The sequence below is a fragment of the Theobroma cacao genome, chromosome 3, assembly GCF_000208745.1.
Source record: "Theobroma cacao cultivar B97-61/B2 chromosome 3, Criollo_cocoa_genome_V2, whole genome shotgun sequence".
In the NCBI taxonomy this organism is placed as follows: Eukaryota; Viridiplantae; Streptophyta; class Magnoliopsida; order Malvales; family Malvaceae; genus Theobroma; species Theobroma cacao.
The window spans coordinates 723,104-742,932 of NC_030852.1; the positions used below are offsets into that span (position 1 = coordinate 723,104).

The 19,829-nt window shown below is 34.0% G+C and overlaps 3 protein-coding genes and 1 pseudogene across 3 annotated transcripts; 2 read left to right on the forward strand and 2 right to left on the reverse strand.

Moving 5' to 3' along the window:
- Nucleotides 77–1,238, reverse strand: LOC18603907 (annotated as a pseudogene).
- On the reverse strand, nt 77–2,224 carry LOC18603908. The gene is made up of 2 exons (XM_007036160.2): nt 1,328–2,224; nt 77–1,238 (listed from the first exon to the last, which is right to left on the reverse strand). The coding sequence occupies exon 1, from the start codon at nt 2,069–2,071 to the stop codon at nt 1,343–1,345; it is 729 nt and encodes a 242-aa protein (XP_007036222.2). The 5' UTR covers nt 2,072–2,224; the 3' UTR covers nt 77–1,238; nt 1,328–1,342.
- On the forward strand, nt 6,771–11,769 carry LOC18603902 (peroxisomal membrane protein PEX14). The gene is made up of 13 exons (XM_007036151.2): nt 6,771–7,052; nt 7,167–7,240; nt 7,508–7,746; nt 7,843–7,882; nt 7,975–8,165; nt 8,382–8,571; nt 8,691–8,780; nt 9,738–9,808; nt 9,928–9,970; nt 10,065–10,123; nt 10,374–10,418; nt 10,501–10,569; nt 11,053–11,769. The coding sequence occupies exons 2-13, from the start codon at nt 7,177–7,179 to the stop codon at nt 11,545–11,547; spliced, it is 1,596 nt and encodes a 531-aa protein (XP_007036213.2). The 5' UTR covers nt 6,771–7,052; nt 7,167–7,176; the 3' UTR covers nt 11,548–11,769.
- On the forward strand, nt 14,251–19,429 carry LOC18603909 (1-deoxy-D-xylulose 5-phosphate reductoisomerase, chloroplastic). The gene is made up of 12 exons (XM_018118204.1): nt 14,251–14,605; nt 14,809–14,993; nt 15,148–15,234; nt 15,519–15,644; nt 15,733–15,795; nt 16,256–16,405; nt 16,619–16,686; nt 17,025–17,136; nt 17,261–17,365; nt 17,541–17,662; nt 17,795–17,941; nt 18,929–19,429. Exons 1-12 carry the CDS (start codon nt 14,509–14,511, stop codon nt 19,095–19,097), a joined length of 1,431 nt encoding a protein of 476 aa, XP_017973693.1. The 5' UTR covers nt 14,251–14,508; the 3' UTR covers nt 19,098–19,429.

The following is a 19,829-nucleotide window of genomic DNA, read 5'->3' on the forward strand; positions in this document are numbered from 1 at the left end:
GAAGTTTGAACTTGGATCAAGATTTGTTACAAGTTTTCTGGGCATATAAAAGAAATGGCATTTCAACAATTTCTAATGAGTCAAACCGTTTTCATTTCCATACACCAATGTTCTTACCATACATGACCTCTGGCCCCAGCTATAGAAGATAGAAGCTTCAGAAAAAGAACAAAAATTTTCATATGGACTGAAGGACATCAAAAGCATGGAGACAAGCTGACAAATTACAAAAGAATGTCACTTTGTATATACATACTTGGCTTTAACTTTTATTGGCATAGCTTTCACGTCGATTAACTGCCAACAGTTATTTGCAACTGGGAACTATCTTGCACATCAGTGTACTGTCCGATGAAAGCTCTTCTCCACCAAACTTCAAATGCTGTCTGGATATTGGGACAGTCATCCCCTTTTCTGAGAAATCGATCAAACCAACTGAGCAAGATAACCTGCTGTTGCCTCAAAGAAGGGGTAAGAATTGTCTTGCTGAGTCCATCCTCCACTAGTTTCTTATCTACAGATCTGGAAGCCCTTCTCATCCATCCAAAGTCTTCATAAAGAGCTTCCAACCATGTCGACAGCAAAGGGAACCGGCTATCTTTCGGCACCAAGATGTTCCTCTACCAATTGCGGTACATAGTTGAGCAGTGATTCCGCTGATTTCATGCCGGTACATAATGGGAATCTTTGAATGAAGGGCTACTAGTTCCCTCTGGTCTGCCCATAATTTCACAAAAGTCATTCGCCATTCTTTTGTCAATTAGAATATCAACAATCCACTGCAAATTGTCAGCTTCTCGAGCTATTTCAGCCATTAAAACCCCTTGATCTCGCCAGCTATTGTCCATGCCTGTAGCTTCAGATAAGCAGAGGACTAGAGAACTAGGACATCTGTGACAGAGATGACAAAGGGTCTCTTTGGAGACATCAAGCCGATGGTCATCATCAAATGAATCTTCTCTAAGTAACCGTGAAATAAGAGTTTTCATTTCTCGACGTGCTTTATCATCCTTGGCTTGAAGAACACCACTAAGTAGCTGCAAGAAGATGTCATCAGCTCTTGCAGAAGTAGATGGTTCAGATGATACTCTCTGAAGAACCTCAGTCATTGAGCTATGAAGCTCAAGTTGGCTGAGATGAGATATGACTTTCTCCTCTTCCTCCTCAGACCATGGGACAGCTTCCAAATACTCCAAGCAAGAGCTAATTCCTGCAACAAACATAATGGCCGCAGAGACCTAAAACAAACACTAACATTACAAATGCTTCACTACAGCAGAAATAAGAAGAAAAACAAAAACGAAAAGAAAACAACAGAAGTTGTTACATTGCCTCAAATCAATCAATTATCCACTTCATTTTTAATCTTCTTCTTCTTCTTCTTCCTTGGCTCTGAAAAGGAATCATTTTCAATTCCCTCCTCAATCTCTCTACTCTTACGCTTCTTCTTGTTCTCCCATTGCCCTTCTGCTTCATGTCTCATTTCACCCTTCTCAATTTTCACCCCATTTGCCTGAAAATTTTCAATTTTTCGGCCACTTTTCTCCTTCTTGTGCTTCTTTTTCTCACTTGGTTCCTCAATTACCATCTTTTCCTCATCTTCCTCATAGTTACCAATCTCATTCTTCTCCTTCTTCCTCTTGCTCTCTCCATCGTAAATTAGACTTCTGCCTTCACCATCCCCGACATTACCAACCTCACCCTTCTCTCTCTTCTTCTTGTTCTTATGCTTCTTTCCCTCACTATCCACACACCCATGACTCGCCTGTTGACTCAGCTCCACAGCACCACGAGTCAAGTTGAATACACTCGGTTCTAGACTCGACTCGCCGGCACTTTCCACTGTGGTCTCAGACTTGGACTTCTTGTGCTTGCAACCCGATTTCGACTGTTTTCGCAGCTCCCTGTGCAACTGTTTGAGCTCGTTGAATGAAGCCGAGGCGCGTCGAAGGTATGCGCTCACCGCTTGCGACGCTCCGTTGTCTGTAGCGGCGAAGTTGGAGATGATTTTGGTTGCTTTGGAGACGGAAATCGGAGTTGAAGAGAGGATTTTGCCCGTTACCGTCTTCATCAGGTTTAGGGGTTTTCGAAGAATCGAAATCCCTAGGGTTTAACGTTTAATTGGGTTTAGGGTTTTCGGGTTCGCGGGTAAATTAACCAGCGAATACTTGACAGTATTAAACTTTTCTTTCTTTTTAACCCATTTCAACACATGAACAAATATCCCCAATTATTATTAAAAAATGTATTTTTTGTGATAATACTCTTATCAAATTAATAAATAATTATTTCATCCAAAAAAAAATAGTACATGAATAAAATATATATGTAATAAGTGAAATTTCATTGAGATTAGAGTCTTTAATATAAGTTTTATTAGTTATCTCCAACATAAAAAATCGTAAAACAATCTCCTTTTGAACTTAAAAAAAAATATTTGATACACTTTTTTTTGTTTTAAATAAAAAAACTGATGTGATTGTTTCCTAGAAGCTTTCCTTTGGATTTAAAAAATTTGGGTTAATGTCTAAACACACAGCTTACCATGCTCTTGCCTATGGACTTAATTTAGGGTTCTAATTAATTATGAAGTTAATCACATGGTCCCTTTGAAAACATTCACCAACCAAACATGAGTAAAAGCAAATATTTTAATATTACAATAATTAACTAAAAGAACTATTAGTGCATGATTTTTTAATTAAAACAATAAAATTTGAATCTTTCCATCGATACTTTACTTCGAGGTTATGCAAAAGAAAAAACTTGTCCTTGATCTTTAATTATTTCTTTAATATTTATGGATCGATCCACCCCCTAATCTTGATAATTAATTTCTTTTTTGTTATCTTATGTTTTGGATCTAATCAATGGTAGATTCAGATTTTGTATGAAGGGTGGCTGTACATTAATCATACAAGAACATGGATTAGGTTATGGATCGAGTCAATGATTCGATTCTGAATAAAAAATTAATTAATTATGATATAAAATTAAATTATAATATAATATTTAATTAACAATTTAAATTTATATAAGCTTTCATATTCACCAATATAAATATATATAAAGCAAAAAAAAAATTAACATTAGATTTTCACATTAAGTATCGTAATAAACATAAAGTGCAAAGAAAAATTAATATTAGATATTCACATTAGGCATCGTAAATTGTGTTTGACTAAATTATAACATAAAATTTCATTAAAAATTTAAATTTATATAAGTTTTTAGATTTATCAATATAAAAAAAATATTAATATTAAATTTTCACATTAAGCATCGTAAATTGTGCTTGAGGTGGAAGAAAAAAAGTTATGTTCGACTTGATTTTATGCTTTTAAAGGGAAAAAAAGTTGAAAAGAAAAAAAAAGTTTAGTATATTTATAAAGAAAAGAAAAAAAAGAAAAAGAAAAATAATTTAAAATTTTAGATATAAAAAGAATTAAACTTAAGCCACTAAACATTAATTTAAGTTTCTTACCACGATTCCAAAACAACACATTTAATTTGGATAAGAGTGACAAATCTAGATATTTTTAATTATATATGTAAATAAATAAATTAAAAACTAATGGGTGGCGACCGCCACCCCTGTCACCCCTCTTCCTCCACCCTTGGATCTAATCCTATCTTTTTTTATAATTATACATAAAATATCATAAAGCATTACAAATTATTAAAGAAAAAGTCCCAATAGGTTATTAAGCTGATAAGGACGTATTCAACTTTTATATTATTTATTTCGTTTGCGTTGAATGCAAGCCATGCACGTGCTTTTCATATAGGGTCCAAAGGTTATAATGCCGTGCATGCCTCCCTCGTTGTTATCTTCAATCGATTGATTCATGTTGGGTAATCAGTACGTGATTCTTACACGTAAAAAAGAGTATTGAAATAATGATAAAAAAATATATATATTTATTAAATTAAAAGTATAACTTAGATATATAAATATAATTATGATCTCTTTACTTATTATTAATTAATTTTAAATTATATGTCTATTTTAAAATTTTAATATAACTTTCATTGTTTAATAATCATCGATTAAACTTTATGTATAAATCATGTTTAATCATGTTTTTGACATTTTAGTCATTAATTTATATTAAAATCAACATTAGGTAGAAAACTTAGCAACTTGACTATAAAAACTTTACCTAACATTCCATCCTCCTATAATGCTTCTTTCTTCTTTTTTCCAAACAACTCTTCTTGTTTTATATACTTTTACTCATTAATCAATATTGAAGCCTTGACCTTTTGAAAACTTTTTGTTCTTTAAGAAATATATATTATATGTCACGAATTCACGTTAGTAAGAGATAGGATGAGTTTTTAAATTTATATATAAAGGTTTTCTTTTACTCAATAGGCACGTGTTTTGAGTTGAAGACTTAGACTCATGACACTATATGCATAGACATAAAATTATTTATGTGATTAATTCCTAATTCTTTAAAGTTAAATATAATGTGTTTATCCTTGAATTATCTATTTAGGCATAATATAAAAAAAAACCCTAAACTATTTTAAAAAATTTAAATAAACTCTTATTTTTTTATTACATTTAATCAAGTTTTTATATTTTTATTTTAAACCAAATAAGTCCTTATATATATATATATATATTTTGAGTTAAATAAGTTTTTATTATTAATGATTGATTTAATCAAAATGCCATTTGTCATTGTATATTATGTGACATTGACTTTAAATGCTAACATGCCATAATTGATAATAATGTGGTATATTCACATATCATAGTTGATAATAATGCGGCATGCTGATGTGGCATGATAATATAGTTATGTAGCATTTTTCATTCTTCACATTAGTGTCATGTTAGTATCATGTGAATATAAAATAATAAGTGATATTTTAACTGATGACAATTAAGTAATTGTTAGTTACAATGGCTTATTTGATCCAAAAAAAAATATAGAAACTTGATTAAATGTGATAAAAGAATAAATACTTATTTAAAATTTTTAAAATAATTTAAAAGTTTTTTGAGCATTATGCCAAATATTTACATGTTTATGATAACAAAGTACTTAAAATTATTTTTGATAGTTGCTTTTGTTATTTTTGCTATGTGTTATTATTTATTTTATAAATTTCCTATAAACTGTACGTAAAAAAACTAAATGCATAATCATATAATGGATTAAAATAAATAAATAATTAAAATGTGATACTAATTATAACATCGTTAGTATATAAAAGTAGAATATCAGATTTTATTATTTTAAATATAGTTATTTTATTTATAACTCTTTAACAAAAGTATTGGCTTGAGGAAGTAAAAAAAAAATTTGGCAAAACTAGCAGCTGTGTGGAGTTTTATTATTAATAGATAAAATACGCAATTAAGTGTATAACATGATGATTAAGCTCTATTTTCAAAAAAGAAATTATAATTAAGTTGTATATATACATGTCATAATCACTAATACTATTTCGAGCAAAGGAATACTGACCCAAAATTGTTGGATTGGGCCCAAATATCAGCCCCTTCTTTAGCTAGGCTAGATGATCCAATTATACTCATTTCTAATTCGACTCAGGGTTGGCAGGGATGAGTATTAATCAATTCAAATCCAAATAATTGATCAAAATTGATTTTGGATTAGTTTTTTCCATTTTTATATTAATAGGTTATAAGAGTCTAATCGGTTTATGGTATTGAAAAACCAATCACTAGTAATAGTTTTAAAAATAATTATATATATTATTAATAATTTACAAATAAACCTTAGTAACATCTCTTATATCCAAAAAAAATCCTAAACCCTAAAATAGTTAAAACTAATCTAGATAAGTTAGTTTCGATTATTTTTAATTTTTAGTTATAATTTATTCGCTTTCGATTATTTTTTAGAAGATTTTGGCTAATTTGATTTTCAAAAATTTAAAATTAAACCCAAAATATCGATTAAATAGTCAAATTTGAGCACCTTTCTTTCTCCTTTGACCAATAAGTATGAAGCCCAAAAAAAGTGAGTATAGATTTTAGCTGACAGGAGAAAGTTATAAAGTTATGAATATATATATGTAAATGTCTATTATGTTACCATTCAAGAGTTTAGATTAACTTAGATACGTCGAACAGCCTGATAGACCAAACATAAAAATATAATTTGATCTAAATTTTTAGATTTAATTATGTATATTTAAATATGGATATAGATTGAAGTAAATTAATATTAGGATTTAATTTTAATATTTTCCATCCAAATTAAATTCTTTAACATTATCTTTATGTTATAGTTCTATTTAAATTATTCAAATTATATCCTGTTATAAATTCTATCTACACTATTAACCTATAAATAACCCCTCACTTCATTTATAAAGACACATTTCAAGAACATCTTTTTACTTTATTATTACCTTTTTCTCAGATTATATTTCACAGCAAGTACTAATTTTAACTGAAAAACAAAAACTCAAGTCGATAAGAAATCATATTATCCTATTTTGAACAAGAAATTAGCTAGGAAAGACGTCTATTTGAATTGATTGAAAAACCAACCATTAATAATAGTCTTAAATATTTTACATATATAAAAATTGTTAATAATTTAAAAATAAAAAAACCCCAATTTCCGAAATAGTTAAAATTGTTCGAAATAAGTATGATTTTGATTATTTTCAAACTTTAATTATAATTTGGTCAATTTTAATTATTTTATAAAATTTTAATTAATTAAAACCGAACCGATCAAATTGATTAAAAGCCTAAAAAAGTTAGTATAGATTTTAGCCGAAAAAAGGAAGCCCAATCCAAGAAACCAAAGGCAGTAAGAAATCATATTATCCGATTCCGGACCGAATATTCGGCGTCTTCCTTTTCTTTCCCCCAGCTTACGTGTTAGCGATCACAAGGCCCAAAACCACCAGCGACAAAGAAGAAGGTGAGATTGAGCTTGAGATTGTTGGAATAAAATAAATGGTGAGAAGATGATAGCGGCAGCAGCATCGAAATAAGCAAAACCCATTTCTTCTGACTCTTTCTTTTCGTATCATCTGTTGTCACCAACCTTGTAAGCTTTGTTTTCTCGAATCACGTTTTGTTTTCGACTTCAACCCTTTCTGTTACTATTGATTCTGCTTTGTTTTATATTCACCTGAGTAACTTTTTTCTCTTTTTAACTCAGTGAACTTGTTATGGCGACGACTCAGCCCCCTGCTCCTCCCAATTCCACCGAAGATAAACCCCAAACTACTCCAGGTCTGATTTCTCTATTACGTTCTCCTTTTTCTTGAAGTTTTTGTAGTCGGTAAACTTGATAATTTTGACATTCTATTAACGTAGAATTAAACCCAAGTTTTTTACATGAATTTCCTTACTTGGAAGCGGTCTTGTAAGCTGAATTATATGAAAAAGGAAGTTCCGGGTCTTGGATAAAGTGAGAAATTGGAAGGGGAAAAAGAAGAAAAAAGAATTGTATGTGTAGGATAGACAGATGATTCTAATTTTAGAAATCCATTGCTGCAGAGGTTGTACAACAAGCAAATGAGGTTCAACAAGATGGTAGGCCAGAGGCTGCTAAACCGAATGTTCCAGCATCTGTGTTTGTGAACTCCGAACCGATAAGAGAGGACCAGGTTTCGAATGCTGTCAAATTTCTTTCACATCCCAAAGTTAGGGGTTCCCCTGTTATTTATAGACGATCATTTCTCGAGAGGAAAGGCCTTACAAAGGAGGAAATAGATGAAGCTTTCCGGCGTGTGCCTGTAAGAAAGATACTAATTGTTTTAGTTTGGTTTATTATCTTGACATTTTTATTCTCATGATATGTTTTTTATGAAGCATTTATTGATTCTTAACAGGACCCTCCTCCTAGTTCACGGCCAGCTAGTTTGAATCAAGGTAATACATGTATTAGTAAAGTGGGAGCCAAGCCTTTTTTCTTATCCTTGCATCACTGATGCTGTTTTGTTACTGTAACATACTGCAACCAGATGGACAAGTGAAGCCTTCATCTAGCGTTCAAACTCAAGCCACAATGCAAACTCCCCCACCTGTAGCAGCTGCTCCTACTGGTATTGTGTCTGCCGGGACACTTGCACAGAGGCAGTTTCACTGGTATCATGCTGTTTTTGCTGTAGGGGTACTGGCAGCTTCAGGAGCTGGCACAGCTGTATTAATCAAGGTATCAATATCTGCTATTGTATCATTACCCAAAAAAATAGTACATCTCTATCATTTCATATTTAGTAAGATATATCATATGTTAATGCCTAGCCTAACTTACATATTCGGTTGCCATCTCTTCAAACTGCTTATATCCGGCTTCAAGTGAAATTGCATAAGCTAGGGTTTTCTCACAGTTATATTGCATGTTCAGATAATGTCTTTTTTGTTTTAGAATGCTATTATCCCAAGGTTGAAGTCTTGGATTCGTAAAGTTGTGTTGGAAGAAGAGAATGAAAATGCCAAGAAAAGTGATGCGAAACCAAGTTTGGCAGAAGAGGCAGCTGCTGCAGCAAAAGCAGCTGCGGCTGCAGCCGCTGATGTTGCAAGAGCAAGCCAGGAAATGTTGAGCTCCAAAAATGAAGGTGGGATTCTAATTACCTTTTTGTTTTACTGAGTAGTTTGTTTATGTTTTATTGGTCTTTTTCCTTACGCCTCAGTAATTATCTTCTTGATTTACTGAACCTACTTTGATCCTTGTCAGAGAGAAGGCGCTTTGAGGAGTTTATGAATCTGATAGATGTGCAAGTACAAGAAATGAAGTCAATGAGTAATGCCATAAGGAAATTGGAAGGTACTTAGATCCTACTTTTAGTCAAACTATGAAACATTCATGGACTTTGATTCTTGAACTTTTCCTTTTGTGTCCTTGCTTATATCTGAATTGTTGCATTACCAACAATTGATCCCCAGAAATTATTAAATGAACACTGGTTAGAGGAAGTACTAGTGTTTTGTACCACTTCCTTGGTTAATAAACATCATGCTGGAAGTTATCTCAGCTGTGAATATTGATACCTCACTTGTAGAGCATTCTCTCAAGTTTCTGGCACACAAAAGCCTCTCAACTCATGGTAAACTAGACGATAATAAATACATTTTTTTTTGGTTTTGTAAGTCTGATTTTCTTCTGTTGCTATGCAATAAATATGTAGGCATAATGCTTGAAAAAGTCCCCCAACTATTCAAGAAATTTGAAATGAATCTTTATTCTTCTATTGCGTTCAATCAAGCCCGTGTATTTTAATTTGAGTCAAATAAGTCTTTATGACTAATGTCTGACTAATTGTTATGAGCCAAAATGCCACTTGTCATTTTACACCCACGTGGCATTGATGTGGAGGGTAAAAAATACCACATGACTATGTCATCATTCATTATGACATGTCAAAATGCCACATCAATGTCACATGGCATGGAATGACACGTGCCATTTTGATTAAGTCAACTATTAGTTATAAGGACTTATTTGACTCAAAATAAAAGTACAAGGATGTATTTGGTTCAAAATAAAAGTATAACGGCTTGATTGAACACAATTAAAAAATAAAGATTTATTTGAATTTTCTTGAATAATTTGGGGACTTTTTAAGATATTATGCCTTCTTATTATTATCAAATTATAATAAATAGTGTTATTGTTAGCTTTTTGTGCCTGGATGTAGTTTAGATTTCTGCATAAGACCTCCCAATGGTGGTTGGTTAGTTGTTTAAGTTCATTACTAAATTCTGTTGTTTGCCTAACCATTAGGACAAGCTGATAGCTCTGGCAGAACATTTGTTGATCATGAAGATCACAGAGTGTCGGCCTCAAGTACGAAGGTATGCTGAAACCAGGTGTTGACTCTGAATGCTTTTTATCTGTATTGGAAAATAAATTCCCTGATCCCCGTTTGAGGAGTGCAAGATGAGTTATTACTAAATAAAAAATGCCTTTACAGCAATCCTATGCGAATGGCAGGGTGGATGCTGATGTGCGCTCAGGTAATTTTTCTGTGATTCATATTCTGGTAGTTAGTTATGTAGTCTGTTAAACAGTTTGAATTCCTGTACCGTATAACAAGGATTTCCTGTGCAGTGAGATCTGCCTCACCACCTGCATCTGCGGAACCACCTCACCCAAAGTCATATATGGAGGTAGTAATTCTCTTGATCTTTTGGCTACTCAGACATCCTTAAAAAGAAGTACTATAATAATGTTCCACAGTCCTCTGTACTGCATAATGTACTTGCTATCCTTAATTCTCATAGTCCAAGCTATGACTGAGTTTGAATTTTTAATTTACTTGGTCTTTCAATCCGTTTCTAACAGTTTCAAAACACAAATCATATTTTTGGATAGGTTTTGAAGAAATTTTACTAATTGATACTTGTAATTATGTTGCAGATTATGGCAATGGTCCAGAGAGGGGAGAAACCTTCAAATATCAGAGTAAACCAGTTTACATTTCTATGTTGATATTAGCTTGTCTACTGCATCAATGGTAACTCTGTCATTTCTGATTCTTATGCAGGAAATCAATGATATGCCTCCCAACCCTAACCAGCAACCATCAAATCCTCGCATAGCACCAAGAACTAAGGTATGTTTTAGAGTTTTTCTTTAATCTTTTGGATCATTTTCCTCTTGCATTATATTCATAGACTACCAGGATTCCACTTCAAGATGGTTAACTACTTAAAATCTTGGAAAAATTGGATATTTTAAGTATTATATTTGAAGAGTTTGTTCATCACCTATAGGGGGCCACAACTAATCTATTTACCAAATAGTTACTGATTTGATGCTTTGGACGAAAAGAGTGGCCCTCTGGATCAGGTTTCTGCATCTCACGGTCTGGTGAGGTTCAATCTAAGGAAATATAATCAAATCTTGGTCACCATGTTTTATTTCTTGGGATAATTTTGGAATTGCCACTGTGTTAATGCCATTAGAATGTTAGAATACTTGGAAATAATCAGTACTACTGCTTTTATTTGCTGAAAAATATGACTTAGAAAGGGTCATGTCAAGGTGCCTTTAATTTGCCCAAATCTGACTATTATTTGTTTTTTTAAATGAGCAGCCTTGGGAGGCGCAAAATGGCTCCAGCCAGGTACTCCAGTCTCAAGGAAGTGGCGAAGGCTTGGTTCAAAAAGTTCAAGACAATGGGTTAAACTATTTGGTTGATGATGAGAGCTCAACACCTTGGTGGCAACGGAAAAATGTCAGAATCACAGAGGTTGAAAATGAAGATGAACTTAAGGCTGGACCTTATGGGGTGAAAACCAATGAACCACCAGTTCAGCGTACATGGGTTCCTCCCCAGCCGCCACCTGTGGCAATGCCAGAAGCAGCTGAAGCCATTCGACGGCCAAAATCATCAGCTCTGAAAGAGGCTGCTAAACAAGAGGAATTGGCTGAGGATCAGTCAGTGGCTTGCCCTTTAGAGGCAACTGATGAGTTAAATAGGATCACAAAAATATCTGAATCAGCAGGTGCAGTGGAGATAAATGGGGGTTTTTCAAGCATGAACTCAACTGAGATACAAGAACAAGAACAGAGCTACTCAGAGAACTAAAGCCGGATTAACTTTCTAGGGTAAGCCTGATTTAAGGTTTACCAATACATGTGTTTAAAAATGATAAAAAGTACCCAAGAATATTTTCTGTCAACATCTAAACTACTGTGCTTTAAAATTGAGCATCCTCGCAGTATAGGCAGACCTTTCTTTTCATGACAAGTTCTGTATGTAGAATGATAATAATAATAATAATTCATTGTCTGCTAGTTTTTGAAAGTATCATCTTGCCTTTTAGCAACTTACCTACCTAAGTAGTCAAGAAAAGCACTCAACAGGCTGTTGAGGTATGTGCAAGGTTGTCTCTTTGCATCATTCAGTTTCCGAGTCTAGTTATTGTTTGATGAGGAAACACCCTGACGGTAAATGATCGTCTGAGCTGGTCTGGGCTGGCCCTGTAACTGCTGAAAACTTTTGTTTGCATCCATTTGTCGAAAAAATTTAAAAATTCTAGCATTACACTGAAGAATTAGCTAATGATGTTGGGTTTTTAGGTATAACATTTGCCCACCCCACTAACTCTAAGCAAGTCTTTCCTTTTGGAACCACTCATCCACTCTTTTCTCTTCACATCCCACTCCATATAGTATTTGTGGCACCCATCCACTCAGTAAGGATGATCTTGAAGCAAATCTTAGTGTTTATAGTATTAGTTAAATGTAGGGTAAGGGAAAGGAGATCCTTTGCTTTTGGGATAACGTTGAAAATAAGTTGCACTAACCTCCACGCCTCTAAATAAATCAGAGGCTTACCCTTGTCTATTTGAGGAAACGTGAGTATCTTTCATGCGATGACAATTAAGAACTTACGTCAGCTATCTTGTGATCACGTAAAATTATTATTGTTCGGTGTAGATAACTATTCATTAATCACATCTTTAATGATTTAAAGCTGTAACAATTTTCTTCCTTCTTTGTTCTTCTGCTTATCAATTTGTTTAAATACACGTGAATCCATGATGCATGTGAAACATGCTCTCTTCTTACATCCACAGAATCTGTCTCAACAACAAATAATTGTCCTTTTCCAGTCAGACGTAAACGTTTTTCTCACCAAGGTATCCTATTTATCTCTAGAAGTGTTGAATTAATTTGGAGAGGGGGAATTGACTAGTAATACAAGACAATTAAACCTGAAAATAAGACGAGTATTCTTTAAAGCAACATTCACGATCTTTATTCGACACGAGTTAATCCAGTTGATAAAGAAACGAGTTCTCTTTCTTTATCAATTAAGATTCGACGGAGAAATATTATAACAATAAAATCTTGAATATATTAAGTCGATTTAGAAAATATCCTGATTAATAACATTACATGTATATAAACATTTTGTCAAATTATATATAGAGGAAGAAAAGGAAATATTCCAGTAGGATTCTTGAGAGGCTGCAGATGTGAGTGGTCACAAATAAAGAATTGGGCATTAACTTTGTTGTATTTTATTTTGGTGAAGTCCAACAATAAAACATTATAATCATCAAAAGGATTCTTAAAAAAATCAAAGAATCTGCCCCAAAAGAAACACAATATGACAAAACCATTTTTTGTCTTAAAGAAGTTGATTTTCTAGGTTTAAGATTTTGTTGTAATAATCAGCACAAAACTAGGGAGATGCTCTTGCATGAAATGACAAATACCATATTTAGTTACTGAATGCTCCCAATATTTTGATTAACAATTAAAACAAGTTGTTGCTTTCAATCTCCCTCACTCACTTTCCATGATTTCAACTGAAAAGAAATTATAAATTTTTCAATCTTGTACTTGCATGTTGAATTTACTATTAAAACATAAATTAATTTTTTTGAAGAAAATGAATGAGAAGATCCATACTAAGATGTCGGGTTAATTTTATAAAATGATTTTAGTTAGTGTTTATCGATCGCTCATCACGTGAGATTTATAACCGTTAATTATACAAAATTAAAAATACTACAATAAATTTAAGTTTTAATTACACCTTTTGAAATAACGTATATCTTTTTTAAATAATGAAATTTAACCATGTCATAAAAATAAAGGAGTGGCATTGTCCTTGGACAATGAGTTGTGTTGTTCTCAGCTGGAATATGTTCAAAGTTTTGGCATACAATTAAATTAATATAGAAAGCAAGGTTAGAAGGAATAATATGTTGATGAGGCAGCTCCAAATGCTTTGAATGCAGATTAAGGTATAAAGAGGAGAGGCCAACTTTCATGAGATGGAGTATCTTGGGTTTTCAAAACTATTCAAGATCCTTTTTGTCTTTTTGTCGATTGAGTTTAAGTTGGATAAAATTTTATTTTTATCTGTCTTGATATGTTTCCATCTAAAATGGAAATTAAATTTAGAACTTTTGTAAATTAAAAATAGTAGAAAATCAAGAAAAATTAATAAAAAAAGAAGATATTAAAGGGCATTGAATTTAACTGGAAGCTACAAAGTGCTGGGGCCTGGTACGGTTGGCCGGTGGGGGAATAGGGGGTGAAAAATTCATGGTGGGGGACACGTTGCAATGCCTCTGAACAAGTTAAGGACGTAAGATTGGAGATTAAGTTGACCCAAGAAAGAAAATGGAGCAGCAACAAGGACAAAAGGGCACCGGTCGACCACTCTGGTCCAAAACGCAATCTGATTCCCTCATGGTCTTATCCTCTCATCATCCTCCAATGATCCAACTCTGACTAATACACCGGTATTAGTTCATTAATCACTATTTACTGTCCCAGTTGTCCCATTGCCTAACTCTACTGTTTATTCAGCTTACAATGTAAAAACAAACACCCGTACACCCCCACTCCCCCACTCCCCAGTCTCTGCCACTTCCCAATCCCACCACACATCTCTTTAAAAGTTCTATGTTTTTATGAGTTTTTCCAAAAGTTCTCAAAGTTTTTATTTTTGACACCACACATTTCATTTCTTCTTTGAATTTTCCTCTGCTTTTTGAGTCAAAAAGAGTTCCTTTCCACAGTTTTGATGGCTTTGAATTTGATTTCTTCTCCTGAGATCAAGTCTATCTCCTTCTTGGATTCCACAAAGTCCAAGTCCAATTTCCTCCCCAAGCTTTTTCCAGGTTTCCCATTTGGTTTTTTTATTAGGTTTTTGTGCCTCAGCGTACTCCAAGTTTACTTCTTTCTTTCTTGATTGGTTCTATGCTCGGTTTCTGAGGAAACCCAGAAAGTTTGTTTCTTTTTGTTTAAAGCACTGAGAAATCTTGTGTCTTGGTTACTTGGGTTCGGATTATACTTCTAAAGATTAGTGTTTTGTGAATTTTAGGGGGGTTTGTTTTGAAGAGGAAGGATTGTGGCACGACGTTTGGGAGGAGAGTTCAATGTTCAGCTCAGGCTCCACAACCACCACCGGCCTGGCCAGGACGAGCTTTTCCGGAGCCTGGACGCAAGACTTGGGATGGTCCCAAGCCTATCTCCATTGTTGGTTCAACTGGTTCCATTGGAACTCAGGTGAAAAGGGGAAAGAAGAAAAACTTTGAACTTTTTAACATTTGATAACTATCTGGTCATGCCCCGTTTTGCTATTGAACTTTAATTCTAGGCTTGCATGCTTGTTTTTGGCACTTGATCAAGTTGTTTAGAATCATAATTTGGTGTTTTGTAGACGTTGGACATAGTGGCAGAAAATCCAGATAAATTCAGAGTTGTGGGGCTTGCTGCTGGTTCAAATGTGACCCTTCTTACTGATCAGGTAATTATTCAGTTTTTACCGAGTTATGGCAACTTGTAATACATTAGTTTTTCCAATTTCCAATAATTCTTAAAGTTATAAATGTCAAACAAGGACTCGAGTAACTTGATTCATGGACTAACATGATTGTGTCATTATCCACTGATACTTTAGCCATATGTGGTTTGTATAGTATAATACCATGCCAAGTGGTTTCCGCTGATAAAAATTTAAAATATGAATTGAGTTTTGGTACAATAGGGTGTAGAGGCTTTGAGGGCTGATAATTTTTCTGCTTATTACAGGTGAAGACATTCAAACCTCAAATTGTTGCTGTTAGAAATGAGTCTTTGGTAAGTGAACTCAAAGAGGCTTTGGCTGATATGGAACAAAAGCCTGAGATTATTCCTGGGGAACAAGGAGTTATTGAGGTAGCCTATATTAGTTGATTGTTTCTTTTGTTTAAATATATAGAGCAATTCTCATTATTTAGATGGTTAAGCTTAAAAAGTTTTACAGGTTGCTCGCCATCCAGATGCTGTCAGTGTAGTTACTGGGATAGTAGGCTGTGCAGGATTGAAGGTACTCTCTCATCTTTTTACTTTTTCCCCTCATTTGGTCATGCTCCACATGCTGCCTTTTCAACCCTGTGATCCATAAGACCTAGGAGCTTTCCATAAGGGCTGCATGTAAGATTTCTTGGGCTAGTTTTAGTTTAAAATGTAATGTTAAAACTTGATAGTTTAGTCTAATTGAAAGAAGAAAATTAGATGTTTCGATTTTTTTTTTTTAAAATTTATGAGTGGGTTGTAGTGCTCATTTGTGCACAAACGAGAGAGAATTATGTGCAGATCTATTTCTACTTCCTCTATGTATAGTTTCCTTTGCGTCCACTGAACAGTGTATATTGAAGAAATTATGAGCTACAGTCGACTGTCAAGAATTAGAATATGTATTAGAAAGAGAAGCAAAGAGTATGTTGCTTATTATATTACATTGATTAGCTCGCTGAAATGTCTGTCTTTTTTTTTTTTTTTTGTAGCCCACAGTGGCTGCAATAGAAGCAGGGAAAGATATTGCTTTGGCCAATAAAGAGACCTTGATCGCTGGTGGTCCCTTTGTCCTTCCTCTTGCTCACAAGCATAAAGTAAAAATCCTTCCGGCTGATTCGGAACATTCTGCCATATTTCAGGTATGGAACTGTAACTCGATGAATAAGATTGCCTGAAAATTGCGTAGTTCAGAAATTCTCTGTCAGTTATGTTGTTTTCTTCTTGGTAGTTGGGCATCTTTCACAATTTTCTTGGTGTAACTTGTTAGTCAACTTGCTTGGCCTGTCATGTTGTCCCTCAAATTTTTTCTTGATAATTTCAGAACAAGCTCATAGAATCTTTTGCTTCTTCAGTGTATTCAGGGACTACCAGAGAGTGCACTTCGGCGTATTATTTTAACTGCTTCTGGTGGGGCTTTCAGGTGTGGAATCATAATTTAAGTTAGAATGATTAAGTTCGTAAGTTGAAAATCTGAATTTATGAACTGTTTACTTGCTGATCTCGCCTGACTTTATTTTTCTAATTGTAAAGCAATTGAAGTTGACATTATTAAAAACTTAGGCTTTTAACATTATTTATACACATTCCTGCGTTGAAATTATATTCGAACACGCATATGAGTGTGTATACACACACACATAAATGCCTTCATTTGAGGATCAAGTGTATAGTATTTATTACTGAACATGTGATTTAACTTGTTTTCATATCTCTAATCAAGAAGCTATTTGAATGATTTGCTCACTTTGTTTCTCATAGGGATTTGCCTGTTGAAAAATTGAAAGAAGTTAAAGTAGCTGATGCTTTGAAGCATCCTAACTGGAATATGGGAAAAAAGATTACTGTGGACTCTGCTACCCTTTTCAATAAGGTTTAGATTTATCAAATGTCTCATTCAAAATTACAAGCAGTGTACTGTTCAAATTTGTATGTTATTTTTCAAAATGTTACTCTGGTCTGAATTACAAGCATTAAGCAGAGTCTCTATTTGACAGGGTCTAGAAGTCATTGAAGCCCATTATCTTTTTGGAGCTGAGTATGATAACATTGAGATAGTAATTCATCCACAATCTATTATACATTCAATGGTTGAAACACAGGTTTTACTCTAAACTCTATCAGGTTGGCTATTGCTCGGTGATGCCATAGATGTTGCATATAGTTCACTTTTTAGTTTGTCTCGCAGCTGTGCTCTTGATTGGCAAGATGTGGAGAGTACGGACTGGAATTCAATTTTCATTTCTCAGTATTATTTTTGTATTTCCATATTTTCAGGATTCATCTGTCCTGGCTCAGTTGGGATGGCCAGATATGCGCTTGCCAATCCTCTACACTATGTCATGGCCAGAAAGAATTTACTGCTCTGAAATATCTTGGCCTCGCCTTGATCTTTGCAAGTAATTGGCTTGTCTCCTTTCAAATTTTAATTTCATTACTAATTTAGTGTTTCAAAATTTGATTGGGTTTCATTCAAATTCATAATCACTATACTGGAATTCTTGAGTTTAATTGGTTGATGGATGAAACAGGCTTGGTTCACTAACTTTTAAGGATCCTGACAATGTGAAATACCCCTCCATGAGTCTTGCCTACGCTGCTGGAAGAGCTGGAGGCACCATGACAGGAGTTCTTAGTGCAGCTAATGAAAAAGCTGTAGAGCTGTTCATCAATGAAAAGTAAGTGCTTGGTTTCTCGATGTTATCTTGTTAGAATTTTTTTTTTTTATTTTACAGTTTGTTTCTGGTTCTGCTTTCCCCCTTAATGTGAATTTTGATTTTTTTAATGATAAAGATACTTGATGGCTTTTATGGTTTGAACCACTTTTACTGATTGTAATTTATAAATAAGGAACATAAAACCAATTAGGTTAGAGCAACATCAAATCAAACTAAAATTTCTTCCAATCCAGTACACATTTCTAACCATGTTGAAGTTATGAAAACGTGGAATACCTTTCATGTGAATATTGGATATTTTGGCCAGCATATATCCTGCATTTATCGTTTATGGTTTGCCTTTTAAAAAATCATAAAAGCTGTGAAACAAGCGAAATAATTTTATTTATCGAATTTTGTTTTATTAAGTCAAATACATTTGTTTTCTTTTGGTAAGCCAATGATGATTTTCTGATCTTGACATGAATCTCTATATCTAAAAATATATAGAACTGTAAAGTATTCTCTACTCCCCAACCAATCCATTTTGCGATACATCGGCAAATTTCATGATTGGCCCTTTCCTAAAGAAGAATATGAAGAATGATTCTTATCCCCACCTCAAAACCACACCTTTCTTCCCTCAATTGCTTAGTGCTTTTTTTTCCCCTTCACACACCTCCATTGTTTTGAATGTAAATCTTTTTGTGGTTACTTCTCTTTACCATTCCTTGAAAAACTTTTTCCTTTATATTTGCATGACTGAATGGTTTCTTTGGAAAAAGCACTACTAGCATTTTGGAAGAAGCTAGATAATCTCCCTGTCTCTGGAATTAGGTTAAGTCAATATACAGTGGTGATTATTAAACATTTTGTTATCATGATATGAGGATTATATCAGCTGATGCACGTGCTTCTCCATCGATAATAAATTCATTCTACTGTTATGCATTTGCTTGACATAAGAACTTGGTTACATGGAGCTAATAAATAGTTTCGATATTTCAGGATCAGTTATTTGGATATTTTCAAGTTGGTGGAACTAACTTGTGAGAAGCACCGGGACGAATTGGTGGCCACTCCTTCCCTAGAGGAAATTATACATTATGACTTGTGGGCACGAGACTATGCTGCTAGCTTGCAACGCCCTTCTGGTCTAAGACCTGTTCCTGCATGATTGTCGGCTTGCTCATTGTGGCCAGGATAACAATGACCCTATTTAGAAGACTCGGAAGTTTTGAATTTATGCCAAAGGCTGGCGTTCTTGCGAAGATTTATGGGGGCATTTAGCAATTGTTTCATATATTCCTGAATAACATTCCCCTGTTTAGTTGTACATTCTCAAACACTATCCTAAGTATATTGGTAGCTTGAAAATTATTATCAGCTTTTATAACCAAAAGAGGGGAAGATAAGTAGAGAGGAAAAAAAAGGTGGGGGAACAATGAAGATTGCTTTTTGCTGTACAAAAAGTTTTTCATTTGATTTTGTTTTTGCAGTTATTGTCTACACCCATGGCTTACTTTTCCGATTGCCTTAATGTTTCCTTGGTGTTAGAGAGCCAGGAAATGTTATATGGTTCTCGAGGAATATGAGCCATGGTTGACATGATTACATGTAAACGGGGTAGTTGGGTTTGGATTCCTTGTTCTTGTGCTCTTCACCTAACAATAGAGAGCCTGGTTTTCATCAGACTTTGGCATTGAGGTTCGGCTAGCACAAGGTGAGTGATTTAGACCAGGCCCATGAATCAAACCTGAAATTTTGAAACTGGGTCAGTTCCGATTTTTGATTGGATTGAGTTGAAGCTGTTCATGTTAAGTGCTGCAGCCTGGGATTGGGGTGAGGGTTTAAGGCCAACTGCATGGGCCGCTGCCGTGAAACCTCAAAATTAAGCTTACACCCAGTC